Raw genomic sequence first — 24,531 nt, forward strand, 5'->3', positions numbered from 1 at the left:
ACAGGGTCACAAATCAAAGGCAATGTAAAAAGAAAAAAAAAATGTTGATAGCTGTCTCTGCTGAGTTTGCACAGGGCACTACATGGGGCTTATCTGGAAGCTAAACCCAGTCCCTGAGAAATTCAAAACACAAGGACATTTTGATGAAAGAATGAAAACAGGTTGTACATGTTCAGAGATGACAGTGAGCCAAGTTTTCTCTAAAAAGTACAGATTAAGCTAGTGAGAAATACAACACACCTCAGGACATTTATTTTAATGTTAATAATGCCTAAATGGTACACTTTGGTTGGAATACAGACAATCATTTTGTGTTAAAAAAAAAAAAAAACAGCTTTAAGCCAGAGGTTAGATTCCAGCTTCAAAACTAGTCCTGGCATGGCAGTCTTCTGTATTTCTGGATCAGTGGTGACAACACTGATAACACAGAGGTTAGTCTTATCTGTGAAAATGTATTGTTGCATACTTCAGCAGTGGATCAGAAACACACTCTCCCCCTGCAAGCTTTGGTTGTACGGCAGTCTCCGCGTATAGGAACACCTCAGAAGAGAACACTTCTCCTAAGGGAACACCCTTGTGGTTTTCCCTCATTGTAAATGCTCTGGCTAAAAACAGGAACTTCGCTTCAAAGAAAACATTCTTGGCACTGATAGCGATTCATTCACAGCGTATACAGTACTGTTTTGTAAAGAAAGCGACTTGTCGTCGCGAAAGTGTCTTGAGGGACATTGATTGGTTTATTAAATCTTTCCAGAACTGCCATCGTATCAGTAAATTGTTTTGTACTTCGATTTCCCTCATCACTACAAAATGGCATGGAAACAAAAACGGCAAATTCGCTGCTGTTTCTCTTGCTACACAAAGTTGGAAATTGTTCAAGCTTGTGAAAGAAACCTGAAATCAAACATAAGTCGCCGTGCAATTTGGTGTTTCCCATTCTGGTGAGTTGCTTCACCATTCTGTTAAATAATGTGCAAGTCTTGTAAACTGCTGCTGCATTTTGTAAAGTGTGTAGGGGTGCTGTGTTAATTTAGCTTATTAACGTTAAGTTAACCCTAAGTAACTTATTTTTGCCTTTCCAGAGGAGATTCATGTATCCACTTAATTACACACATGACAATTTAGGAAAATCAGTGAAAAATCTGATTTCTATATTGTAGGGCGGTGGTATTAAGATTCACCGCTGTTTTTATTAATAGACAGCTGTAAGTCCCACCTGTTTGAGGAATCATGTTAAATCACGACCATCTCAAAGACCACTTTTAGACTGTGTTGCCTACGTACATATTGTAGTACAGTGCACTCCATTTATGAGACTCACATCCATCCTGGATGATTTGATTCTTATAAGTGGTTGATTCTAAAAAGCGGACCGATATGATTACTGTGAAGTGCTGCAGAATCAGTATGTTAGTTTGAGAATGAAAGCTTTGTTCCCTGCAGTGTAATGGGTTGACCAGTAGATGTCATGAGTTCCCGCTTGTATGTACAAGGACCACATGAAGTATTGTTTAGTTAGTGCTCCAACTGAAATCTAAGTTTATTTGTTTGTTTTAAGCAGTTGTTTCCCCACCACACTGTAAGAAAAATAAAACCAACACCGGTTTTAAACTGTAAATCAAGACTCCAGCCTGATCATTTACAATGTCACATTACAATTAGCAAAAGCGCCTCCGCAGTTTAATACAGTATACAAATGTCAATGGTACTTAATCACTGAGTACAAATACATCAAACCAAGTCCTTGTGGTTAAGCAGCTTGTTATATGATCACAGTTATGTTTACTCAAGGTTGCAGTCCTATTTTACTACTTGAGAAGCAATCGTCTCATGAGGGTGCTAGTTTAACTACTGTGCAGTGTTACGTGTAATGGCCTTGGAATTAAAATGGCATTACAGTACAGTATTTTACTTCAGGACTACCACTGCATTTAAGCATCTATGGCTTATTTATTTTCTATTGCAATGCAAATCTCAGTTTTTCATTAAGTGGAGATGCAAAGCTTTGCAATTGGACAAGGATTTAGACAAGGATTTGTGTGACGTGTTCTTACCACAGCTGTGTGACGATCTTCTCCTCCTCCCCCAGATATCTCTGCCTGTCCTCCTCTACCACCACTCTCTGCCTCTGCACAGGGTCTTCCATCCTCTTCACCACCTCCAGAACCTTGCCATTGATCTCCGACTCTGCTCTCTTCAACATCACCCGCAGCGTCTCCTGATTCTGCAGCTGTCAATCATGCAAGCACAGGCCTGATTCAGACAACAGGCCAGAACACCTCTGAAAAGCCTCTGTCCAGAGCGAGACCAGCCCCCCACCCCCTGCCCTGCCCGGCTCTGCCCAAATGGCGGCCTGTTATTTTCATGTCATCCTGTTACTTGCTGTATTTTCATGTCATCCAGTTACTTGCTGTTATTTTCTTTTTCACAGAGAGGCACAGTTTAAACTCCATAAATTACTTTCACAGATTAAAAACCAAACCAACAAACAAAACCTGACAGAAATGGCTTGACAGCATTAAGGTTTTTTTGTGCTTTAAGTGTCAACCCCATTCTGAGATTAACAGTCTTGACTGAGGGAAACCAATGCTCGTACCAAATCGAATGATTGATTAATTTATTCAGCATCTCTAATTACAAGCAGTTGCAGGGTTTGTAACAGAATCATCCATATCCCACACCTTTCATGTTTCAATTTAGATTAAATATACAATTTCCTCTTGTCACAAAGACGACCAAAGTGGGCGGCGTCAGAACCAGGAAAAGGAATACACATACAGGACAGATGATGTGAAATGATGATGGCACTTGCTTGCGCCAGTTTATTGTAAAATAAAAGGGTTTAAACAAACAGAAAACAGGACATGGCACTCTACGCCAAAACAAAAGAGACAAACAAAAACGGACTAAACTTAACAAAACGGTGCACGGACAGACACACTGACAAACACTGAGTTTACATAAAGTAGTATCGTGCTGGTCCCACCAGCACGCAATAGCAATTGTTGTAAATAATTTCTCCTCTCTCTCCCGTTCTCCACTCACCGAACACCCAACCCTGAGTGAGTGAAAACATGCTGCTTTTATGCAGCTCTACAGAGACTCGATTGTTAATCAATCATTCAATTGGAGTCTTGATACAACTGCACGTGAATTAATAAAAGTGCAATTCCCCGTGCTCACATATTATTACTTTTTACTTACATGTGAAGTGCTGTGCAATCCTCGTGCCTAAATACAAATATACATTTTAAACACTCGCGTTACACAAACCTGTTTATATCCCGTGTACCAATGACTATACACCAACATTTAACACACCACATGCAACATATAACAGATAATATACACAGGGGCGGGCACTCTGTCACACCTCTCTATCAAGTTTTACTATGAATATACACCATTTGAAACACTTATTGGGGCTGATGAATAAACCTCGATTATCAATAATCTTGGACCCCCATGCTGTAAAGTAGTCAGACTGGTGCTAATCGGGGTCTGTGAAATGAACAATACTGTACTAATTCAATCATAAAAATGTAAATGTACAACATTTTGAAAAGATCTGGAATTTAATTAGCTAGTGGTTGTAAACTGCATAAGGCACTTATGCTAAGCACAATTAATAAGACCTGGTCGAAAGCCATGAAATAAAAATTCTTCAAAAGAAATGAACAGCTCTTAAAACTAAACTAGCCAGCTGGCAATCCATTGTTTTATTCACAGCTAAGAAAGCCAAATAGCTGCAAGCGATTTACAAATATAAAAACGATTTCATAAATATTACACACAAACGGAAAAGTTAACCTTCCCTGAAGGCATTCTGTCTAATTCAATTACCTTTCTTAATTAAGTCCTGGGATCCAGTCAATTTTATGCATCCTCCCTATTTCCTTTTGCAGAAGAGTATACATTTGATATCATTGAATCTCCAAAGCAATTTTAATAAAATTTTGCTGCTAACCTTCCAGCTACACAGTGTGTGCAATAAATCACTGGTGACAGTAAGGTTGTCTCGAAATTCTTTAAAACATAATTTGAACACACTTTAGATGTAATCCTTACGTACTATTTTGTAATGTGATGGTTACGCTATTCAGAAAATTGATGGCATTGATTTTGAGTTCCAGTTTATAGAAGCGTATGAAATATTTAATACATTTTACATAAATTAAATTTTTCAGTCCTCGTTTGATAGACTTACTAAGAATGTAGCCTAAGACACATGGTAACTGCTGGCCTCAAGTAAAAGCTTCAATTAAATAATGGTGGGGCAAAGGTACCCAGCCTCCAGATGTTGTCAAATGTGAAAAGGTTGACAGAACATTTTTTTTTTACCAAGCTCAAACAAGGTCTGTCCTTGCATTCTAGCTGTGAATTACGGTACAGAAGGCAAAAACTTTTAAAAGACAACAACTTTGTAATAAAAATCAAAGCCACACTGCCCAAGAGGAAAATAGAAAGACTGACTGTGAATCTGAAAGGGAGACCTCTGACAGATGCCACAAATAAAGAAGTTCTTGTGAGACGGTGGTACCTGCAGCTGCCTCATTTGCTGAAGCTGAAGCCGGAGGTCAGAGACATTCTTTCTGAAATGCAGCAGACTCCCTTGAGCTGGTGCAGAGCCCCCAGGAGGAGGGAGAGTGATGGTGGACATGGACTCCACGGTACCCGCAGAACTCTTTACTTCTTCTGGGGGGACACAACATCAACAGTAAAGACAACCCCTATAAATGTGCCTGTACATGCAGCAGTGCTGTGGTTAAAATGAGTTTCCTAATGGAACATTGCTTAACACTGTCCAGTGTCTTGGTGCAGCACGACGTTGAGACGTTATATATATATATATATATATATATATATATATATATATATATATATATATATATATATAGAGAGAGAGAGAGAGAGAGAGAGAGAGAGAGAGAGAGAGAGAGAGAGAGAGAGAGAGAGAGAGAGAGAGAGAGAGAGAGATAGAGACACACACACACACACAGTACTGTGCAAAAGTTTTAGGCAGGTGTGAAAAAATGCTGCAAAGTATGAATGCTTTAAAAAATAGACATGTTCATAGATTATATTTATCAATTAACACAATGCAAAGTGAGTGAACAGAAGAAAAATCTACATCAAATCCATACTTGGTGTGACCACCCTTTGCCTTCAAAACAGCATCAATTTTTCTAGGTACACTTTTGAAGGAACTTTTGTTGGCCCAAACGGTCTTGGAGAACTAACCACAGTTCTTCTGTGGATTTAGGCAGCCTCAGTTGCTTCTCTCTCTTCATGTAATCCCAGACAGACTTTGGTTTCTTATGAGCCCAGGGGCTCCCGATGTAAATGAGCTTACAGCGAGGTCTGGGTACAATGTACATTGTCCTTGTTAAATAAAACATTTGATGATGTCCCAGGAGTTTTCATTGCAGGGAATTTGTAACACAAATAGTTTTATCTTCACATGGTGGCAACGCAGTACAACAGTTAAGCTACTTCTGGAAGTTGCACGGTGGTTGCATTGCTGTTTATGCTCACATTAACATGGGATCCTTTTCTGCTTGTAACTTGCACAGCTCAGCTGCTGTGTTCTAAACTGGGTGGGACATGAGTCTGAGTGGGCTGCTTGTACACTAGTGTGCAAATGTATTCCAGTACCCTATTGCTTTAGTAACTCCATGCTTGATGAAAGTACCAACTGTACAAAACAAAGTCTGTCAATACAAAATGGAATCATTAGATTACACCAGAGATTTTTGAGAAAGTACAGATGCAAAGCCAAAAAGATACCAAGCTGTTATTGGATGCCAAATGGCCATACTGAATATTATTATTAAAAACACGTTGACATAGCTGTGTTTTTAGTTTCATGTAAGAGAAGTTTGCAAAAATGCTTAACTAATTTCTGTAGTAAATGAATATGTTTTGTGTGCAAAGCTCAATACACGACCAATCCTGAAGTGTTCTAATACATTTGCACACTACTGTATCTAAATATATAAAAATACGCTTAATCAATTAACTACATGGAATCGTTGCTTTACTGCACAGTAAGGGGTGCTGCTTCTATATGAATTATCATAAACTTATCATTTTAATCCATACCCAGATTTAATGAATGTCAGCGCTATCTTCTTGAGTGCATGGTAACTGAATAATGAACCAATACCTACAGCCTGCAGTGGTTTGATACAGTTATGTCACCACAGTATGAACTTTGCAAAAATAGCTGAAAAAACAAAAACAGCATTCCTTGGGATCATAAAGTGATGCTATCCAATATCCTTCATAATGAATCTGGCATTCAGTGAATGCTTCAGGGGTGCTTTAATATAACTAACATTTGTCAGCATTGCCAGTATGCTAAAACATGGGCAAGTACAACTCAAGTTGCTTTTCCCAACAATGTAAATGAGCTGTTGATGTGGTCTGGGTATTAGATGCGTTATTATAAAAAGGGAGCACAGTCTATGATCCATTAAGTGGCAAGTCAAAACCTCTGTCAAAAAATGTGTTCAGGGAAGAAAAGAAACCACTCAACCACACTGGGTTTGTGTGTGTGTGTGTGTGTGTCCAGGGGCATGGTCCAGTAATCACACATAAATGAAGAAGTTTCTGAAAAAACAGCTCGGATGGCACTGCCAACACAGAAACAAACCGGCAAGCCTGAAAAACTGCCAAGCCTGAAAACAAACTGGCATGTTGTCACCCTCTTCAACAAGGAGGTGTTTCCAGCACTTCAACACAAAGACAGGCTGTACTGTACACTTCAGTGTCACTCAAGTCTAAAACAAACACATTCCTCTCAGAGCTGGACCTTACTAAAAAAAGAGACCTTTCCTTAAGAAACATTAGGGGGTCACTCCTGCACACAACCTAATTAATTGTTGCTTTATTTGGCTTAGAATAGTGCGGTGTTACTGGTATTTCCTTTTTCAAATTCAGTTTCTATAAAATGAACATGTTATTTTTTTCTGTTCTAATTCATCTCCTGTTGAAAGGCAGCAGAATGACAGAATTTTTCTACTTTGGGAATTACACTTTTAGGTGTCATCTGCGTGCTGCAGGGAGAGAGTCTTCTGAAAATAAGACTTAAAACCAGCTGGACAGTGGAAGGTGAAAATAGTGCTGGAATTGCAGCACTGAAAGGGGCCCTACCCTACAGATAATGGGTATTAACTGCAGGCATTACATTGAGGGGGTGTCAACAGCACAAGTGCCGTGTGGTGCTTCGATTAAGAGGCTCTTACTGTCAGGGGGTGTTTCTGTGGTGTTTGATAGACACTTTGTTGTTACAATGGGAAGAGGAAGAATTGGGGGCATCTTTTACAGAGATATATTTAACTTTTTCAACACTGAAGACCAGAACAAAGGTACAGTCTAAAAAAATGACTCTGGTGAACTGGTCTGATGTCAGTATGCCTATGTCTATCATTATTTTTGTTCCAGTGCAGTAAATCAAGTATTTTTCCTAACCAACTGCATTACTAGAGAGTTTGTTTTTTTAATTTACAATTAACCAGTAGGTTGACAATTCTAAGGATGAACAGTATTATTTGTACAGCAGGTCTTTCTCAAATTCCTAAACACTCAAGATTGAATCAAAGGATATCCAGCATAAGATCATCTTACCTCCACTGCTTGTGCTGTTAACGAGGGAGTCAGCCTTCATGGTGTTCTCACTAAAATCCAATGTACTGACAGTTAATGATTATCAGAGCTGTGCACCGATAAGAGTTCAATGAGTCTGCTTCATTACATGCAAATCATTGGCCCGCTTTGCAAAATACTAGATGTATTTAAAATTTCAATGGTATTGCCCATGAGCTGCCCAGATATATATAGCCCCTTGGTTACCCATGCATGTAATTATTATTATTGTTATTATTGTAACAAGTTTGCTGAGCTTGCAATCAAAGCTCACAGAATTCATTTTCTACTGCTTCTGTGTCACACTTCCTCTTCTAAGTCTATCCTGTATCTATTAGAAATGCTAAATGAGAAAGTATAGGGTTCCTGTCTATATAGCACATGGCTTTGTACAACCTGCACATCCTTTACCACATTTATCCATTTTCTTCATTTAAGGGCGAAAAAATAAAGAATAGCCTGTTTACTAGATGGTATTATATTTTGTCATACCTTGAAGCTTCTTTGGCATTACTGGTATTTGGCCCCTTTAAAAGTGCAGACTGAACAAGTCCAGTCAAACTGGCAATTTGCTTCTCCATGACCTTCATTCTCTCCCTGCAGTAAAATGAAGCAGCAGTTAGGAAACTCCCGTAACTTACCTGGAGCAAATCTTAATGCAAAGCAGATGATTAGGAACAGGACAGGGGCCCTGATCAGCACAATAACTGGCAGTGTCTCATAAAGGTCACGGATTTGACCGTTTAAATTGTACTTGCAACTGTTTAAAAAGAAAGGTCGACATTTTAAGGTGCACATAAGCAGAAACCACAGATGGAAAGTAAAATGATTTTACAGGAAAATAAATTCTGTCCAGAATCCTAATCAGTGTATGCCAACAAAATACAAGCCTTCATGAAATCAGCACCATACCTCAAAGAGCAGACAGTATTAAAAGCTGGATCATGCCAATTAAAATACTTTTCTATTCCCCAGAAAATCCAGACAAACTGGAGTGTAAAATGTACACAGTTCAATAACCGTTCTAACTGTATCAATGCCATGCTTCATTCAAGATGAGTGAAACAATCAGAAATATGAAACTTTGGTGCGGCAGACTGTTTGTACCAGTTCACCATGGATGATTTAGTGTACATTTGTGCTGTAGAGAAGTGGCTTTTCATGAACTTAAAACTATTCAATTACAATTAAGTTAAATAATTAAAAACAACAGGTGCACTGCACAAGCATATTACAATGGGAAGCTTTTTGCATGGTGATTGCATTGAAGAGGACAGTACATTCTGTCTTTCAAGAACCAGGCTTGAACAAGACACTCTAAACAGCAAATTGCCATTTCCATGGTCTTACATCATTGCATATGTATTATGAGTGACTCATATCTTACAGGGGGCATGAGTAATGACAGTTACTTGATATGAAACCATTCTGCTGTAGAACCACAAGATATCTGGGGGTTCAGCTCAGGTACAGTTTCATCTCCTGCCACCATATAAACACACAATCTCAAGTGTTACCTGTATTTTTCTATTAATTATTGTATCCCTGTTTTTTACTGAATTCACCAGAGGACTGAAGATCAATGGGACACATCTGAACCAGATCACCTTTTTCTAACCTTCCCTACTGAAGCAGCTCCTGAACGCTGGAGGTCCTGGTGACTGAATTTTACAGTTCAAGTTCATGTGTAGGCTTATTAATACAAAATAATGGAAAGCCTCTAAAATTGTGCAAAGGCAATATTTTTAGAGAGGAACAAAATCAACTGAATTGGTATAAAACTAGCAAGGACAGTAACTGCACTGCTCTGTCGTGTAAGGACAGTAATTGCAATTGTATCTTTTATGAGTTTCTGTCCACCAAAAATATTAAGAAAGACATTTGCCCAACAGCGGAAAATCTGAAATAGGTAGATATGTCTCTGATAAACTAAAGATTCACTGATGTTCTTTTAATTATTCCACAGCTATCCTGCTTCCACGGTTCATTTCCAAATTTTACAAATAACAGTTTCTCCATTTCGTGATTGTTAATCTAAAAACGATTTTTCGGTTTCAATGAATTCTCGTTTCTCATGTCTAAACCTGAATTGTTTTCTGAACAGCGTTTTACTGAAACTTGAAAGCACGCAGTGTTTTAGTCAAAGGAAAGACTAAAGCTAAAGGCACAGGCTTCTGTAGAAATTCCTCCTTCTTACGTTTAAAGTACCAGAAAATAAAAAAAAGGCTTCCAAGTATAATTCTCTGTCTGTTTTAACTGCTTGCTACTTCAAAACTGAATTTAATCATCTTTGCCAGCCTTTAGCAAGGAACCAATGTATATGCAAGCTAACATTTTTACTCTGAAGCAGTAGATTGATGGCTGTTTTCTCTCATGTAGTTTAACAGTGCATGTAATTACCTACCCTTTCGTCAGAAATACTGACTTTTCTTTTCTGTCAGACACTTGACTATAACAACTGCAAATTTCAAACAGTATATGTTTTTTTTTTTCTGCCCACTTTCAGTAAATGACATGATTACATAAACAGTTGAAGGTAAGGATTTACAACAACAAAAAAAGGGGTGAGAACTGAGAACACATTCTCAATGTTGTATTTTAGGAAAGGGTAACGTTTAGGATAGCAGTTTAGAAGGAAACAATAGAATTAAGAAAAAGACTTCAAAGCTAACATGATTTAACCTGTTTTTTTATTGCCCTTTTAGTGAAACCTGAAAATCCCACCCTTTATATACCTGTAGAATTCCTGACCACTTCCATCACTTGACTGGGTTAGAAATAGTCAGCAAGGGGCTTTATGAAATGACTAAAGAACTGTTTATACACTTGGTTCTGAAAAACCTTAAAGACATCCCACACAACTGTTCTGAAGTACCTACTGTTAATATTTATTCTGCTGTAGATGAGAATTTGGCTACTCTTGTCCCTCTTGAAATAAAAGCATTAATACAAAACTTAGACCAAGAACACATGACTCAGACCATTTCCTGTAAATATTTGTTCTGCACTTGGGTCAAAAAAGCCCCAGCTTTGTTAAATAACTTCAAAAAATGATGGGAGATTAATAAAAACCCTTAAAAACTGAAAGTGCTAAACAAAGAGCAATTAAGAAATGACTTTCTTGTTTAATCCTTTTCAAGGTTGGCCCACGGTGACACACTGTTTTTTTCTGGAGTGGGGGGGGGGGGGGGGGGCACTTTCATAGCTGATTGAGTTCAGGCTGAAGATAAAGTAACTGGCTCCTGGGTTTCACAGTAAAGCAGTGGCTAAGCAGGTACTAAAAAACAGGATCGCAAGCCTTTAACTACCATATAGCATTTGATTACACTGCCAATGTCATATTGATGGTTCACCACTGCACAAATATTCTGCAGTGGTACTGCAATACTGACACTACTAATCCTAAAACATTCCACTCTAAGTAACTGTGTCCAAAATACTGCACTATACCTGCATCAAGCATGAAGACTGCATTCATATCAATGTCTTCATGCAGAATACATCAGAATATATCAAACTGACCATACAGTACAGTATGTGTAAGTTGTACCCTTCATACAAGCTACTACTTTATAACCTTACCTAGTTTTAGGGTCACTAGGTGATGGAGGTGGGCCATGTCCCAGCAACGGCTTGTCTCCTGGCCCTGGCGCCAAGTCGAAAACAACAGGCGAAGTCATGGGGCTCCGTGCCATGCTTACTGTTTCTATGGCAACCGACGTCCCGGATTCCTTCTTGAAGGAATGGCGGACGGGAGACGATCTGTCGAGCTGAACGGTCTGAAGAGGAGGCACGTGGGCATTCTGGGTTGTATGAATGTCCATCATCCTCATGTCAGTTATCCTGTGGGGGGAAGGGGGTGGGGTTTTGGAGCCTAAAGTAGGCAAATGGCTGTCTGTGTACTTCCTTGACTTCTGCCTGTACACAGTGTGGTGCTCCATCATTTCCGTCGCCATGGTAGCACTGGAGTAAGAGCCTGTTGACCTGATGGAGCCACGGTGATAGCCCATGGAGTGGTCCTGTATGTCTCCCGGGTGGCCACTGTGGGAGGAGGCAATGCTCAGCCGCCCCTCATGGTGCATGTAAGGGTCTGCATACAGGCCTTCACTGCGCATCAGTGCAATGCTTTTATTGCTCATGTCCTCATCAGGCTTGACATCCCTTCTCTCCAGAATGGCACTTGGGCTGGGCGAGATAGACCTGGAGGGAGGCACGCTGGACAGCCGGTCTCTTGGGATTGTGGCACTGCCTGGTAGGGCCATGGTACGGGGCCCACCGAATGGGATCCTGGAAGGCGAAGGGGGCATAGAATGGGCAGCAGGAGGAGGCAGCGAGCTGGGGATGACGTGAGGGGGTGGGGGGCCCATGGGTTGACGCATGGTATGCTGGCCCTCCCTGGTAGTGTAGACTATTTCTCTGTGCATCTGGAATAAAAAATAAAAAAGAGATAGATAGAAAATCAACAAGTAGTCACTGCAGCTTTTTTTTTTTTTTTTTACCCCAAAACAAACATCAAGCAGCTTCCATTTGATCCATTAATCCTACATTCTCTCACGTGTCCACAGGCAATTCCAGTAGGTTTTGTAACCCCCTCCACCCAGTGTCATTGCAATCAGATCAGAAAAAAACAAAAGCCTACTATCTTGTATAACTGCAATGTTTTCTTTGAACCCCATTTTTGGCGGGAAGGCAGCAACATCAGCAGATTTCAAATTACCTTTATTTGCTATTATTATGCCTAAAAGCATTTTTCCAGCCCTTGTATTAGAAACATATGTCTTAAATTTCCTTAAACAAAATTTGATGCGAATACAGGATATTTACACTGGGTCACAGAAAACTTATACTGTATTTTTAAAGAAACATTAGGTTTTTTTTTTAGTTTTTTTTTTTTTTTTTTTTTTTTTTTTTTTTTTTACTTTAAATATAACTACAGAGATAGAACATGCAGCTGTCTACCCTTGAGGCAGAAATGTGCCACTGAACTGACTTGTTCAGGCATTACCCAATTGCAGAAACACCCCTTGTAAAAGTTTACAGCTGCAATGTATAATCAAGCATGGCAATGCACAATCGAGCATTGGGATAAAAGACCAGTAAAAACATGGTAATTAGCAAGATTAGTTTTCAGATTTGTATCTTAAACTTAGACCGAAGAGTTTCCCTTCTTCAGTGTAGTGCTGAAACTTGCATCCTGCTCCACAAACAAACTTTTACAATCACTTATTGGAATATATTGCTTTCCTGGCTCCGATGTATAGAATTCTGCCTCTTTTGAGCTCAGATCCATGCCTTTCTTCACTCTAAGCCTGCCAACACAGAAGCCTTGGTGCACCTTTTATGGTGTGCAGCAAATTCAGCTTTAATTTTCTGAAGCAGATTTGCCCCAAAGTGGTGGTTTCTGTCTGCCCAAAAGAGGGTGGCTGATATGCAGCATTAGGAACTGGCTCAGGGTAAGGATTAGATTAAGGTTTGAGGCGATTATTCGACTCAGAAACGAGAGCTTTCGGTTGTTTAAAAAAAAAAAAAAAGTTTGTGTTGCTTGTAGAATGTGACTGATCTGATCCACCTGATAAGGAGGTGTATGGAAACCACCAGCTCAAACAGGGAAGGGAGTGGCCTTTTAAGAAAGCAGAGGGCTCTATGTTTTTAAATGTCAAGGGCTACTTGCTTGTCTGTCATGTGTGCCATGTAGCATGCGTGAGTAAATAAATATAGCATTGTGAACAGGCTGGCTGTAGGGGTGATATCAGGCCAGAAAATCACACAAGCAGGCAGTACTGGGGTTGAAACTGAGACACAACTGCTACGCTCAGTGTTTTAATGAAACAAATAAAAGATTTAAACAAAAACAGCACACAGCACTTGACGCCAAAATAAATAGACGAACAAAATGACAAAACGGTAAACAAACAGTAAACAAACAGACAAACAAGTACAGTGCTGGTGCTTCCAACACGTTGTAGCAATTATATATTATTTATTTTCTCTTACTTTTTTACTCTCCGCTCCACACCCTCTGTCCACTCACGGACACACAACCCTGAGTGAGTGAAACGTGCATCTATATATACTGTTGTGCCGGGATTCAATTTCGAATTAATTATTCACTTGAACCCCAGCATGTGAACTAATCTGTGCAACCCCGTGCTCACATATTATTAAATACTTTAAATGCATGTGAAGTGATTATGCAATCCCTGTGCCTAGATATTTTAAATCACACTAACATAACACACCACACACAACATATAACATATTATATATCTCTCTCACATAACTTTAAAACTTCCCAGGGCTATATTTATAACACCATGATAAATTGATTTTTGGTGAGGAAACACTTGCTACTCAGATTTCAATACTGAAGTAGCACTGAGGAATACTTCAGGTCGAAACATCAGTCAGGTCTTTTGGTAATGCTACATATACCTCCATTGAGAGCTGTTTTAGCTAAGAATGAACTCCCAAAACCTAAATATTTAGGTTTTTCTCTCTCCTTATAAATCCCTACATTTATGTTGTTCTGTAGGAGTGTCTCACTGCAAGTGACAGTGGCACTGTCTGAAAGGCAGGTGCAATCAGTTCTCCTGTTCTCAATTCTGTTCAATCAAACAACAGGCTATTCTATAGTTTGTACATGAGATGAAGCTGCATAGTTTCCATTCCTAGGACACGCTTATTGTAAACAGATGTAACCTGTCAAGTGCTGGGAGTCTTTCAACTCTACCAAGTAAGAATTCCTATAAAATATGGTATACTTCATCAAAATACACCATTCCTGAACTATGCATTTCTACAGATCTACCATGGTTTAACCTTAAAAGGTAGGACTAAACAGGCATATCTGATTCATTAAAAGATGTTAAAAAAAATAAATAAATAGTACACCATACCATGAGGGCATCAGTTTTATATTTAGCAACGTTGTGATTTTTAACAGCCAATCGCATGCAAGCATTCCATTACTAACCACGACATTTTGAAGGCTCAGCCTGTCTTGCTACGGTGGTGTGGTATTGAGAAATCTGTTCAGATTTGGGAAGGTATTTGATATGTTTTTTTTGTGGTGCAAACCTTAGTAAGCAAACCTTAGTAAATCCAGCAATAAAAAACCCTGGAATCCAACACATTTACAAAACAAAGAAACCAATAAAGCATTGTAGTATCTGTCATCAACAAAGTCGATCGGTAGACTTGCTGCTGAAGAACAATATAGGTTTATCTGACCCATAATGCCAAATATAGACTGCTGGATATCTTACAGCTAACCAGGACATCTGTTTTGCCTGATGTACGTCACATCACAAAGACACCCCATTTACAAACATATTAGCTGAAGTACCCCTCGAAATTCACTTCAACTGCAAATTAGAAACGGTGACATCACAATCGTTCATGTATCACAGCTATTTAACAGGATTCTCTTCATCAACCTTTTGCTCTCCAATGAAAATTATAATTGTCTAAAAGAAAGGTTTTTTCTAATAGAAAAACATGAAGTTGTTTGTATAGTTATTATTATTATTAGATAGAATTACAGAAAAATTAACTGAGATACAAAATACAGTACAATTCCATATTGGGGCAGTTTGAGAGCAGAGAGTGTTGACAGTTACATCAGGGTTAGATATGAGTGCAGGTGAAATACAAGATACTACAGACTGGGTTCAGTGCAGGATTAAATACAGTAGAATAGGGAGCAGATAAGTGCAAGTTAAAGTGCATTAAAGGCAGAGTGCTATATTGTCCAGAAGAGAAGAGTTGAGTTTTGCAGGTGTTGTCTGAAGAGGTGTGTCTTGAGGAGGTGCCCGAAGGTGGTCAGGGACTGGGCAGTCTTGACATCCATAGGAAGGTCGTTCCACCACTGTGGGGCGAGGGGCACGGGAGCGTAGAGGAGGTACAGCCAGTCTTCTAGCGGAGCGGAGAGGTTGGGTGGGGGTGCAGGGAGAGATGAAGGTCTGGAGGTAACTGGGTGCAGTCCGGTCAAGGAATCGGTAGGCGAGTACATCGTGAACTGGATGAGAGCGGTGATCGGGAGCCAGTGGAGTGAACAATACATCAGTACTCTAGCAAGTGTTACAGGACACTGTCCATATAACCCTATAATATGGTACATCCTTGAGGTAATACTGAAGCCAAACAGGATAGGATGTGCTACTGTATTCCTTTACTGTACAATAAACCAAACTTAACCACGTTTGCACCTTTGGTAATAATGGCAGGCTTAAACATGCAATACCCAGTGGTGTATGTCTACTATACTACAAAATCACTAAATGCTAGCAGTGCAGATCAACTTTACTATTTTTTCATGTAAGTAAATAGGAAATAACCTTCTGAAATATCAGCAGGTAAAAGCTCATTTTGACAATCATTATGATGAAGGACTTCAGCTGGTACACCATCCTCTAACTGTGATGGGAGTGATAATGTCCTTGCCTCCAACAGGTCTCCAGCACTATCCTCCCCCTCATGCAATTACCACAATGCCAAGGCAAGATTACTGCTCAAGCTGCATTTGCCAAAAACTTATTTTTCAATAAATCATTACCCTCGTTAAAAACGGCATTGCCTGCAAATCAAAAGCAACATTGATAATGCTGCAGTGTGTGACTTTAGTAATCAATGCTTGCAACAAAACGATGCCTCGCACTGTCATAAACTTTGATGACTCTGAAACCCTTTCTATTGCAACATGGAGTGGTCAGGCTAATTGGGTTTGTTCACGGCAGAGCTGTACGCATAGACCACAAGGTCACCTCTTTGTGCAATACCAGCTGCTTCCACTCACTGACTCCACAGTCTGTGCAGATAGGCTTGAAGGCTAGTGATTTGGAATGTTGCTGCGGCTCTGATAACAGACTACCTCAGTGTAGTAAACAAACATTTTCACACAAAATCTCTACAAAGTAAGAGAAATGTCGACGTATTTGGAGTGTAAGGACCAATTTTCCCGATACACATACATATGTATATTTGTTTTTCGTGTTTGTGGATCAGATGCACGAGACAAGCGCTGTTAGGGGTATGTAGCCTTGGTAGTCACCTTGCTGGACATTCAAGCCACAGTGAACAGCCCCATCTCGTGCCACATGATCAGGGTGCCTGGGCCAAATAATTTGAATCCGTTTTTTGTTTTCTTTTGCACATTTTCAATTAATCACTTTTTATTGGTTGCTTTTGGTCCCTTTTGTGTATATGGCCATAATTCCTTTATTTATTATCGAATTTGTTCATTTTTCCCACCATGTTCCGTACATATTGAAGTTTCATTGTACACTGTCAGATTTGAGCTGGACATGCTAAAATGTTTTTTCTAAAGAGAGTCTCTTTTTTTGTGTGTTTTATTATCTGTATTGAACAGGGTGACCCTCAGACTATTTCAATTACTCTATTGAAGCATTGCGTGTGCACATTCATTTCATGTATGACATGTACCTCAAACCTCTATAGTTAGAGTTATAACCACAAATCTAACAACAGTAAAAAACTGGCGAAAATGGCTCGGACTCTAAAAGGTTAAATATTTCAACTATAAATCACATCAATATTGCAGCTTGACAGCTTGTGATTATTTGTGCGTGTGGGGGGGGAACAGATTATGCACAATGTTTTTTACTGTATTGTATTTACTAGACATGATTGCTGGAAGAGTTAGTCTCCTACAAGGACCGGCATATTTAAAACAGATGCAGCTTGTATTTGTGTGACAGAAATGTAAGTGTTTTATGACAGACACAAAAGTCAACTTGGCTGCTGCTAACAGAGCAGGAAGTCCAGTTTCTCCGTCATGACAGTCTATAAATATCTCTCCTGAGCAGTGAGCTGCGATTTAAAACACTTCTTTTGTTACATCATGTAGACAAAAAAAGTGTAGGTGAAACTGGTATAAACCAATGTCAAGTGAAGCTCAATCTGTATACACTATTCCAAGACCAGAGGTAATCTGGGTCCGTGAAACTAAACGTAGGAGAGCATTAAACTCGCGATCTCAGATTAAATAGACACAAAGATTTTGTGCAGTAAAAATGCAAATAAAAAAGACCAACATGTTTGTTTGTTTTTTGCTGAAATAGCTAAAGACCTGTAATTACAGTGAAGTTACAGCAAATCTCTGGACTGGGCGGTCAGAGACTAGGCTGACAACATTGTTTTTTATACAGGCAGACCTCTGGGTAGGGACTCCCACTGTTTGATAATGAGTAGTGTACTGCAAGCGTTGGACTGGCCCCATGCCTGTTCTGCATTTTACTGTTTAAACATGAGGAATATATTGTAGGGAGGCGCTGCTCATTACCACATAAGGGCTTCTATCTGGGTGCTGTTTTAGAGAAAAAAAGAAACATTTATTTAAGCCTGCTGGTTAAGACTAATGTAGAAAAAAGTCTCTGCAAATGTCCATCTTCTAATGATTAAACCATAAAGGAATGTGTAGCAAATGACCTTTGGACTCGAAACACCTTGTAAAAATGTGCTGCAGTGCAAGAAGGTTTTATCAGATAAAAGAGGCTTGGTATTGTACTCATCTGGACTGAATTAGTGGGGAAAGGGCATGGCTCTGCAGGATCCCTTTGTTATGACCAATACACATACATTTTAACCAGGTTTACAGTTCAGCATCTACATCAAGCTATGCTTCGGTCAGTACGTCTGATAGATATATATATATATATATATATATATATAATATATATATATATATATATATATATATGTATTAATGTCTACACACATTTACATATGCAAACTATTTGTGGTAAGGAACAGACAGCATTCGAAACCTGCCATTTTACGATTGTTTCCATCTTTTTTAAAAGGTTAAGTCCAGTGCATACATTAACCTATTCCCACTCAAGAAACGGTGAGGTTTAAAGATTAAGCCCATTCCCACCCTCCGTATAGACCAATCTTTAAAGTTAAAACATGTCTACATACTCCTTTTCTTTCATTATTACCTTAGTACTATTCTGTTGTCTTTCTTTAGAAGTACATATTACTGATTTCCCCTTTGATATTAAGTTGGTCAGTCATGGTTATGCTCAATTTATTTTACACTTATAATGCTGTGGTATGATAATGTTAGATATGCAACAAATGCTTAAGAGTAGCAATGCGAATGAACCAAGACTGTCATATCTCCCTATCCCCCCACATTTGTCATCCCTACAGAATGTCCCCAAATTGTATTTGCATGTTGTATTTTCAATTATATTTCCACTTAAAATCCATTTTTCATTCCTGGTATTAAATGATTGCTTCCTGGCTCTATACCAAGTCCCTGCATTTAAAACAGCTTTAATCTTTTAAGCAAAAAACTAAAATCACATGAATTTCAACCCACTGCTGACCAATTAGAAAAAACCCTTGGGAAACCATAACAACCTGGTTACTGTTTGCTTGTAAAGACAAGCTGCCTGAGGCCTATCCCTGGCCAACATGTCATTCAGGGAAATACATCACATATACATATTCGAGCAATCAGCCATTGCAATTTCCTGGTATGTGTTTATGATTACTTTCCTGTAGGGGTTTAAACCATGCCACAGGATCAGATGGTTCTTCAGTTTCTTATGATAATGTTCCTCCCTGATGACTTTTACAATTGTTACCATATCTTTATTAACAGAATCCACACACAACACACACCGTGCCCTCAGCCCATCACACAGCTACTCATCCTCAGTGTTCTGTGAGCATCACATACTGGATTGGACTATAAAAATTAAAAAAAAAAATGCCACTAGCATTAGGACTACCTTGTTTCTAGTAATCTTGATCTGTGAAACCAACCATAACCATATTTAAAAAAAATGCTTAACCATATTTAAAAAAATAAAATATATATATCCTGAGTCATTCTAAAAAAAGCATAATATTACGGTAGTGACATCAAAAAGTGGTAATTCCTCTAGAGGAAAATATACTTGAACTTTGACCCATTCGGCTCTTCGAGACCATCACTTTCAATTCAAAACAAAATGTCTCGTTTTCAATCACTCGACAACACCCACACTACATCTCGGGTTTCTGTGACCTTCAGTCTCGTAACCTTCAGTCTCGTAATTATTTCATCTAGAAACCCTAGATGAAATAATTTTCCTGTAACTCACCGACGTCTATTATTCTAATTATACATATTTTACAGGTATTTAAATAAAACAAATGTGTGTATGACATTAACTATATCAAATGTTTCTAATGTTTTACAAACAGTAACAGCCTCCATACTCTCACAGGTGTTTAAATTTCATTAACCTCAGAGTAAACACTGGTCATGGGTTCAACTTGAATACAGGAAACCTCTGACAAGATCCCTGTAAAAACCTTCCCGTCGGAATTTCAGTTACAATGTATTCAAATGATTATAAACATGACAGCAATATTCCCATCTCATACATCACTTGTCATCCTACTTTTTCTTTGCAAGGACAGAACCAGGTGCTTTTGTTCTTGGTAATTGCTGTTAACCCATCTCACTAAGTGGGGGTCTGGTGACAGGACTGATGATGTCATGTTAGGTGTGGTCTTTCTTTTATCTACCCATCTTTAATGGCTCATTGGTTGTATAAATCATCATAATAGCTTCCTGCTCAGGTATGGCTCTCCCACACTGCAGCACATTTCACTGTCCTCATGTCACCTCACCTTACTGGAACCAAGGCTCGGTCATATTATCCCCTTATACCAATAACATGCCTCACAATAAATGATTAGCGGTTAAGAGAAATAAAACCAGGCCAGCAGCAGGAAGAGAAACACAGGCAGTACTGCTGGGCAAATTACGTGGCGTGTGCCTTTTATTTTCACCAAAAAATAAATAAATATTCAAACAAAAAACACTGCTCAAGAGCGAAAAGCAAAAGTTCAAACACAAACAAAATCACGAACACCAAAACAGTCCAGCTAAGAGGTAGCCTTCACGGATCCTTTAACTTTCATTTTTGTTTACTTTCTTTTTGTTTTCTCCTCACTCCCACGCAGAACATGGAGAACTGCAGGCTTTTTATACCATAGCCAAGGGTTTTAACTAGCTCGTAATTATTCTATTACCCCTCGACCACAATCTGCATGAGTTTATTAATTACTCCTGGCAGAGGACAAGCTACTGCCTCGCCTCTGCCAGAACAGGTTCAAAATAAAAACAAAACAATAACCATGGCTTTCGCAGTCAAATACAACACAAAATCTGAAAATAAACAAACAAATGTTCAGGGCTCCTCACCCTGTCATACCTAGTTATATTGATAACTTGAAAATAATGCAGGAAAAAATTGCAGGAACAATGACAATTCTATTGGAATTCGCATAGAAATATAAAAGCCGCTACACACCAGACTCGAGGCATTTTTTAATCGAGCGATATGATATTTTCGTAGCGACATGACTAAACACAACTGAAGCAACACAGACACGATGCGACATATTGGAAAACTGCCAGAGCAATAAAACTATAACAAATTGCTATTGACAGAAATACGATCAAGACTGGTACATATTCGTCAACATGATATGGAAATTATGAGTGTCTTCTCTGAAGGTATTTCAACATGTATGACAATAAATCATACATTCCAGGCTTATCCAGTTCCTTCGAAATGCACTACAACATATTATCTTTCATCTATGTATCTTTAGAATTGCAATAATCTTTGTCATAAAGCTCTGGGTACTTTTCCACGGAAAGTATTCTTTTTTTTCCTGTCATTTTGGATACTGCGTCACTCTGGTGGACACCAAGCTGCTCTCCGCTTGCTCAATTCCCTAGTTGTCGTGTGAAGAATTTGCAAAATATAGGATCAATCCTGGTGGTGCCCGTGTCGCCTGTGGTGTGAAAGACACTTCTCGGAAGTACAGCTTTTACTCATGTTGTCGCACCGCCGCACATTCTCCCTTGTCGCATTGCGTCTGGGTCTGGTGTGTGGTGGCCTTTACACTCCATTATAAAACTGTGGAACATCATGAATCCTACAACAGTTTTTTTTTTTTTTGTAAAGAAAAAACAGTAGTATAGTAGTATGTAGAGTAGTATATGCACTGTTGTATTAGGTATTGTCCTAGGCACATTATGTACATACTGTATAACTATGAGGGTTATGTTGCACTTTTCTTTATTCTGTTTGTTTCTAAAAATCACAGCACATACTGTAACAAGGTTGCTGTACACAAATACAGCTTCCATGTGTGGTTTGCTTGGCAGGGTCAGTTGTTTATGTCAGGCTAACTCTTGATATTTACAAACCTTACTGCACAGCTCTAAATGAAAGCAATTACATAATATAAAGTTAATATGTAACCAGGGAACACGGAATACCGGGTTCAATGGGCTGTCTTTCAGCATTACTTTCTGTGATATTTAACACTTCATATATGATACTGCATGGGAAATGCAATTGCTTTTAAAATGACACCCAGTGAGTTTTACACAAGTGCATCAAAGACTGTCTGTTCCCTAGCAGCAGTAAAGGAAATACAGCAGCTCCGAGTTCTGAAGAAAATAATTTGAGGATATCGTAGTGTGCTCCCAAACCCGCAAGAGCCCCTTTCTACCTCTGTGAAGAACTCCCCTTTCACTCTGCCAGCCACATCAAAACGATCCTGCAACTCAAACAGGTGCCTTGGCTTGCACTCCGCTAACATTTCTATGCTGTGCTGTTATAGAATCCTCATTAAATACTTCAGCAGATTTCACAACGATCAGAGTACAGAGCAGAAAGGGTACAATTCCAAAATGCATTGATTGTAGCCGACAGGAATCCCCCTCCCCCAAAGAAATCAAAAGAAAGGAAAAAGAAAAGTGCAAACACATGGCTTAGAATTGTGTTTGAGTCTCCCAATATATTTTGCACTAGTTTTATTTCGAAAGACTTAACAATACAAGATGTCAAACAGAACAATGTATATTAAAGTTGGAAAACACACAATAAATAAATAAATAAATAAATAGTTTCGCCAAATGCTTAACGCTTGACAAGAGAACACAGCAGTGTGGTCAATGCGGCTGGGTAAAGCTGAATTCTCATATATCTGTGGTGCCAGGAAGAGGGTCTGACAGTGGAATTGCAAACTCAGAAGAATCAGAAAGGTGCTGCAGCTTGACAGAATCACAGCAAGATACAAACAGTGAGGTTATATTTGGCATTTCTTATCAGGATTAAAGAATTGTCCCATGGAAATTGATCTTATGGCCAGTCAGGTGGCTAGAGGATATTATACTGTATATATCATAACAATGAAACGAAAGACTTTGTTTGTGAAAAGCACATATACCAACAATCACAAATGGAAATAGGATGCTGCCAAAAAGAGCCTAAATAGACAGAGAATGCAATTTAAAGAAATACAGTAAGGATTAAAGAAGCATTTACATAAATACAGTCCAGAAGAAGTCAAATCAAAAAGAAAAAAAAAAGAATACAGCAAGAAAATAATAATTTTACCAACAGTAAAATAGAAGAGTTGTTTGGTAATTAGTGAAGGCCTCCATCGTACTCACCCTCACGTCTCCGTTTGCAGGTCTGGGATTGTGATTGAACGCATGGGCAGGGTCCTTGTGGTAAACCTTCAGGCAGGAATGGTCTGTAATGTTCCTGGAATCAAGGACATCAATAACTATAGAGGAGGACAGCTGCTTGATTTGAGCCATTTTTGATAGCCTACACTTTAATCAGGCACATGTAGGAGGAGGAAAGGTCAAGTGTCACAAAAATGCATGGCTTCAATTCAGGGAAAACCTCCAGCTTCAACGAGAACAATTTATACATCCACCTCTGACTAGCAACGTGCCGCATGGCTGTGAGCGAGTGTGGAGGTATTGTGCAGTATTGTAATCCTCAACTCAGGTGGCATCAAATCTAACGCAGCCACAGAATACAGGGAATAGAAAGGCAAACCCCAAAGTACACACAAAGCACTTTTGCTGGCAGTCTTCTCGTGTCCTCGCTCACAAAAAGTTTGATTAAGTTTTGTAATGCTCAAGGTAAGCAAAAAAAAACTAAAATTCTAAATAGAGTCACTGAATTATTTTTTTTTTTTTGTAGCAAACAACTAAGAGGCTTTATTCAGATACTAAAATATAAAAGTTGGTATAGCAGTACTTACACCAGTACTCTTAACAATTAACAGTACCTCTGTCCCATTAGACTTAAACACAGACATAAAAACAAACACAAAAGCACTAGGCATTAAATATCCTGCTGTTTTACATCCTTCACAGTCCTGAAGAGCAGAAAGTTGTTTCAACAGTCACTAATAAGACAATGCTACATTTAAATGCAACTGAATCAGACTGATCATTACAAAACATCATTCTAACATTAGAAAATCTGTAAAAAAGATAAAAAATAAAAAAATGAATTAAAAAAGGAGCTATGAAATCAAGATGTCAGCATTGAGATACTAATGAACCTCTGCAGAGCTTTGTTTCACCTTCCAGCTAGACATGCTCAGACTGGGCATCAACTAATCTTAACAACAGAGACTAGCCTTGGAGAAAGCAGCAGCAGCTGAAAGGGAGGCTGTAACTGCATTGTGTTTCCCTCGGAGTGTATGTTACTGTCAATGACTGGAACTGATAAGCAGAGAAGCTGCTGGTTTTTTGCCAGTGTACAGTTATTCCAGGTGCGGCCGGAAGCCTTTTTAAAAAATTTTAAAAGTGAAGTATACTGAAGCATTAGGAGGGTTGGTCCCTTCTTACTAACCGTATATTAACCAACAGCAAGGGAAACCTAACCAGCCAGAACATGCAGCAGTGCATGAAACCCAACCCTCGGCACAACATCAAACACAGACTTCCTTTCCCCCTTCGTCACACACTGGCACAGCACAGGGAAATCGCACCAGTCTGGAAATAAATGCACTAGATCGTTAAACACCCACTTGAAA

The 24,531-nt window shown here is 39.0% G+C and overlaps 1 protein-coding gene across 9 annotated transcripts in view; it reads right to left on the bottom strand.

Annotated features, from left to right (window-relative positions):
- The window catches only part of LOC121314133 (sickle tail protein homolog), a 225,863-nt gene that overhangs the window by 17,692 nt on the left and 183,640 nt on the right, over positions 1-24,531 (bottom strand). For 8 of the 9 annotated variants that reach the window (XM_041247082.1, XM_041247079.1, XM_041247078.1 and 5 more), the window contains 6 exons: positions 23,144-23,237; positions 11,230-12,071; positions 8,140-8,244; positions 7,630-7,679; positions 4,541-4,695; positions 2,055-2,230 (listed from right to left, as the gene is read on the bottom strand). In XM_041247082.1, coding sequence (XP_041103016.1) covers positions 2,055-2,230; positions 4,541-4,695; positions 7,630-7,679; positions 8,140-8,244; positions 11,230-12,071; positions 23,144-23,237 — 1,422 coding nt within the window. The remainder of the gene's footprint in view (positions 1-2,054; positions 2,231-4,540; positions 4,696-7,629; positions 7,680-8,139; positions 8,245-11,229; positions 12,072-23,143; positions 23,238-24,531) is intronic. The other variant, XM_041247080.1, reaches the window with a different exon arrangement.

The sequence above is a fragment of the Polyodon spathula genome, chromosome 4, assembly GCF_017654505.1.
Source record: "Polyodon spathula isolate WHYD16114869_AA chromosome 4, ASM1765450v1, whole genome shotgun sequence".
In the NCBI taxonomy this organism is placed as follows: Eukaryota; Metazoa; Chordata; class Actinopteri; order Acipenseriformes; family Polyodontidae; genus Polyodon; species Polyodon spathula.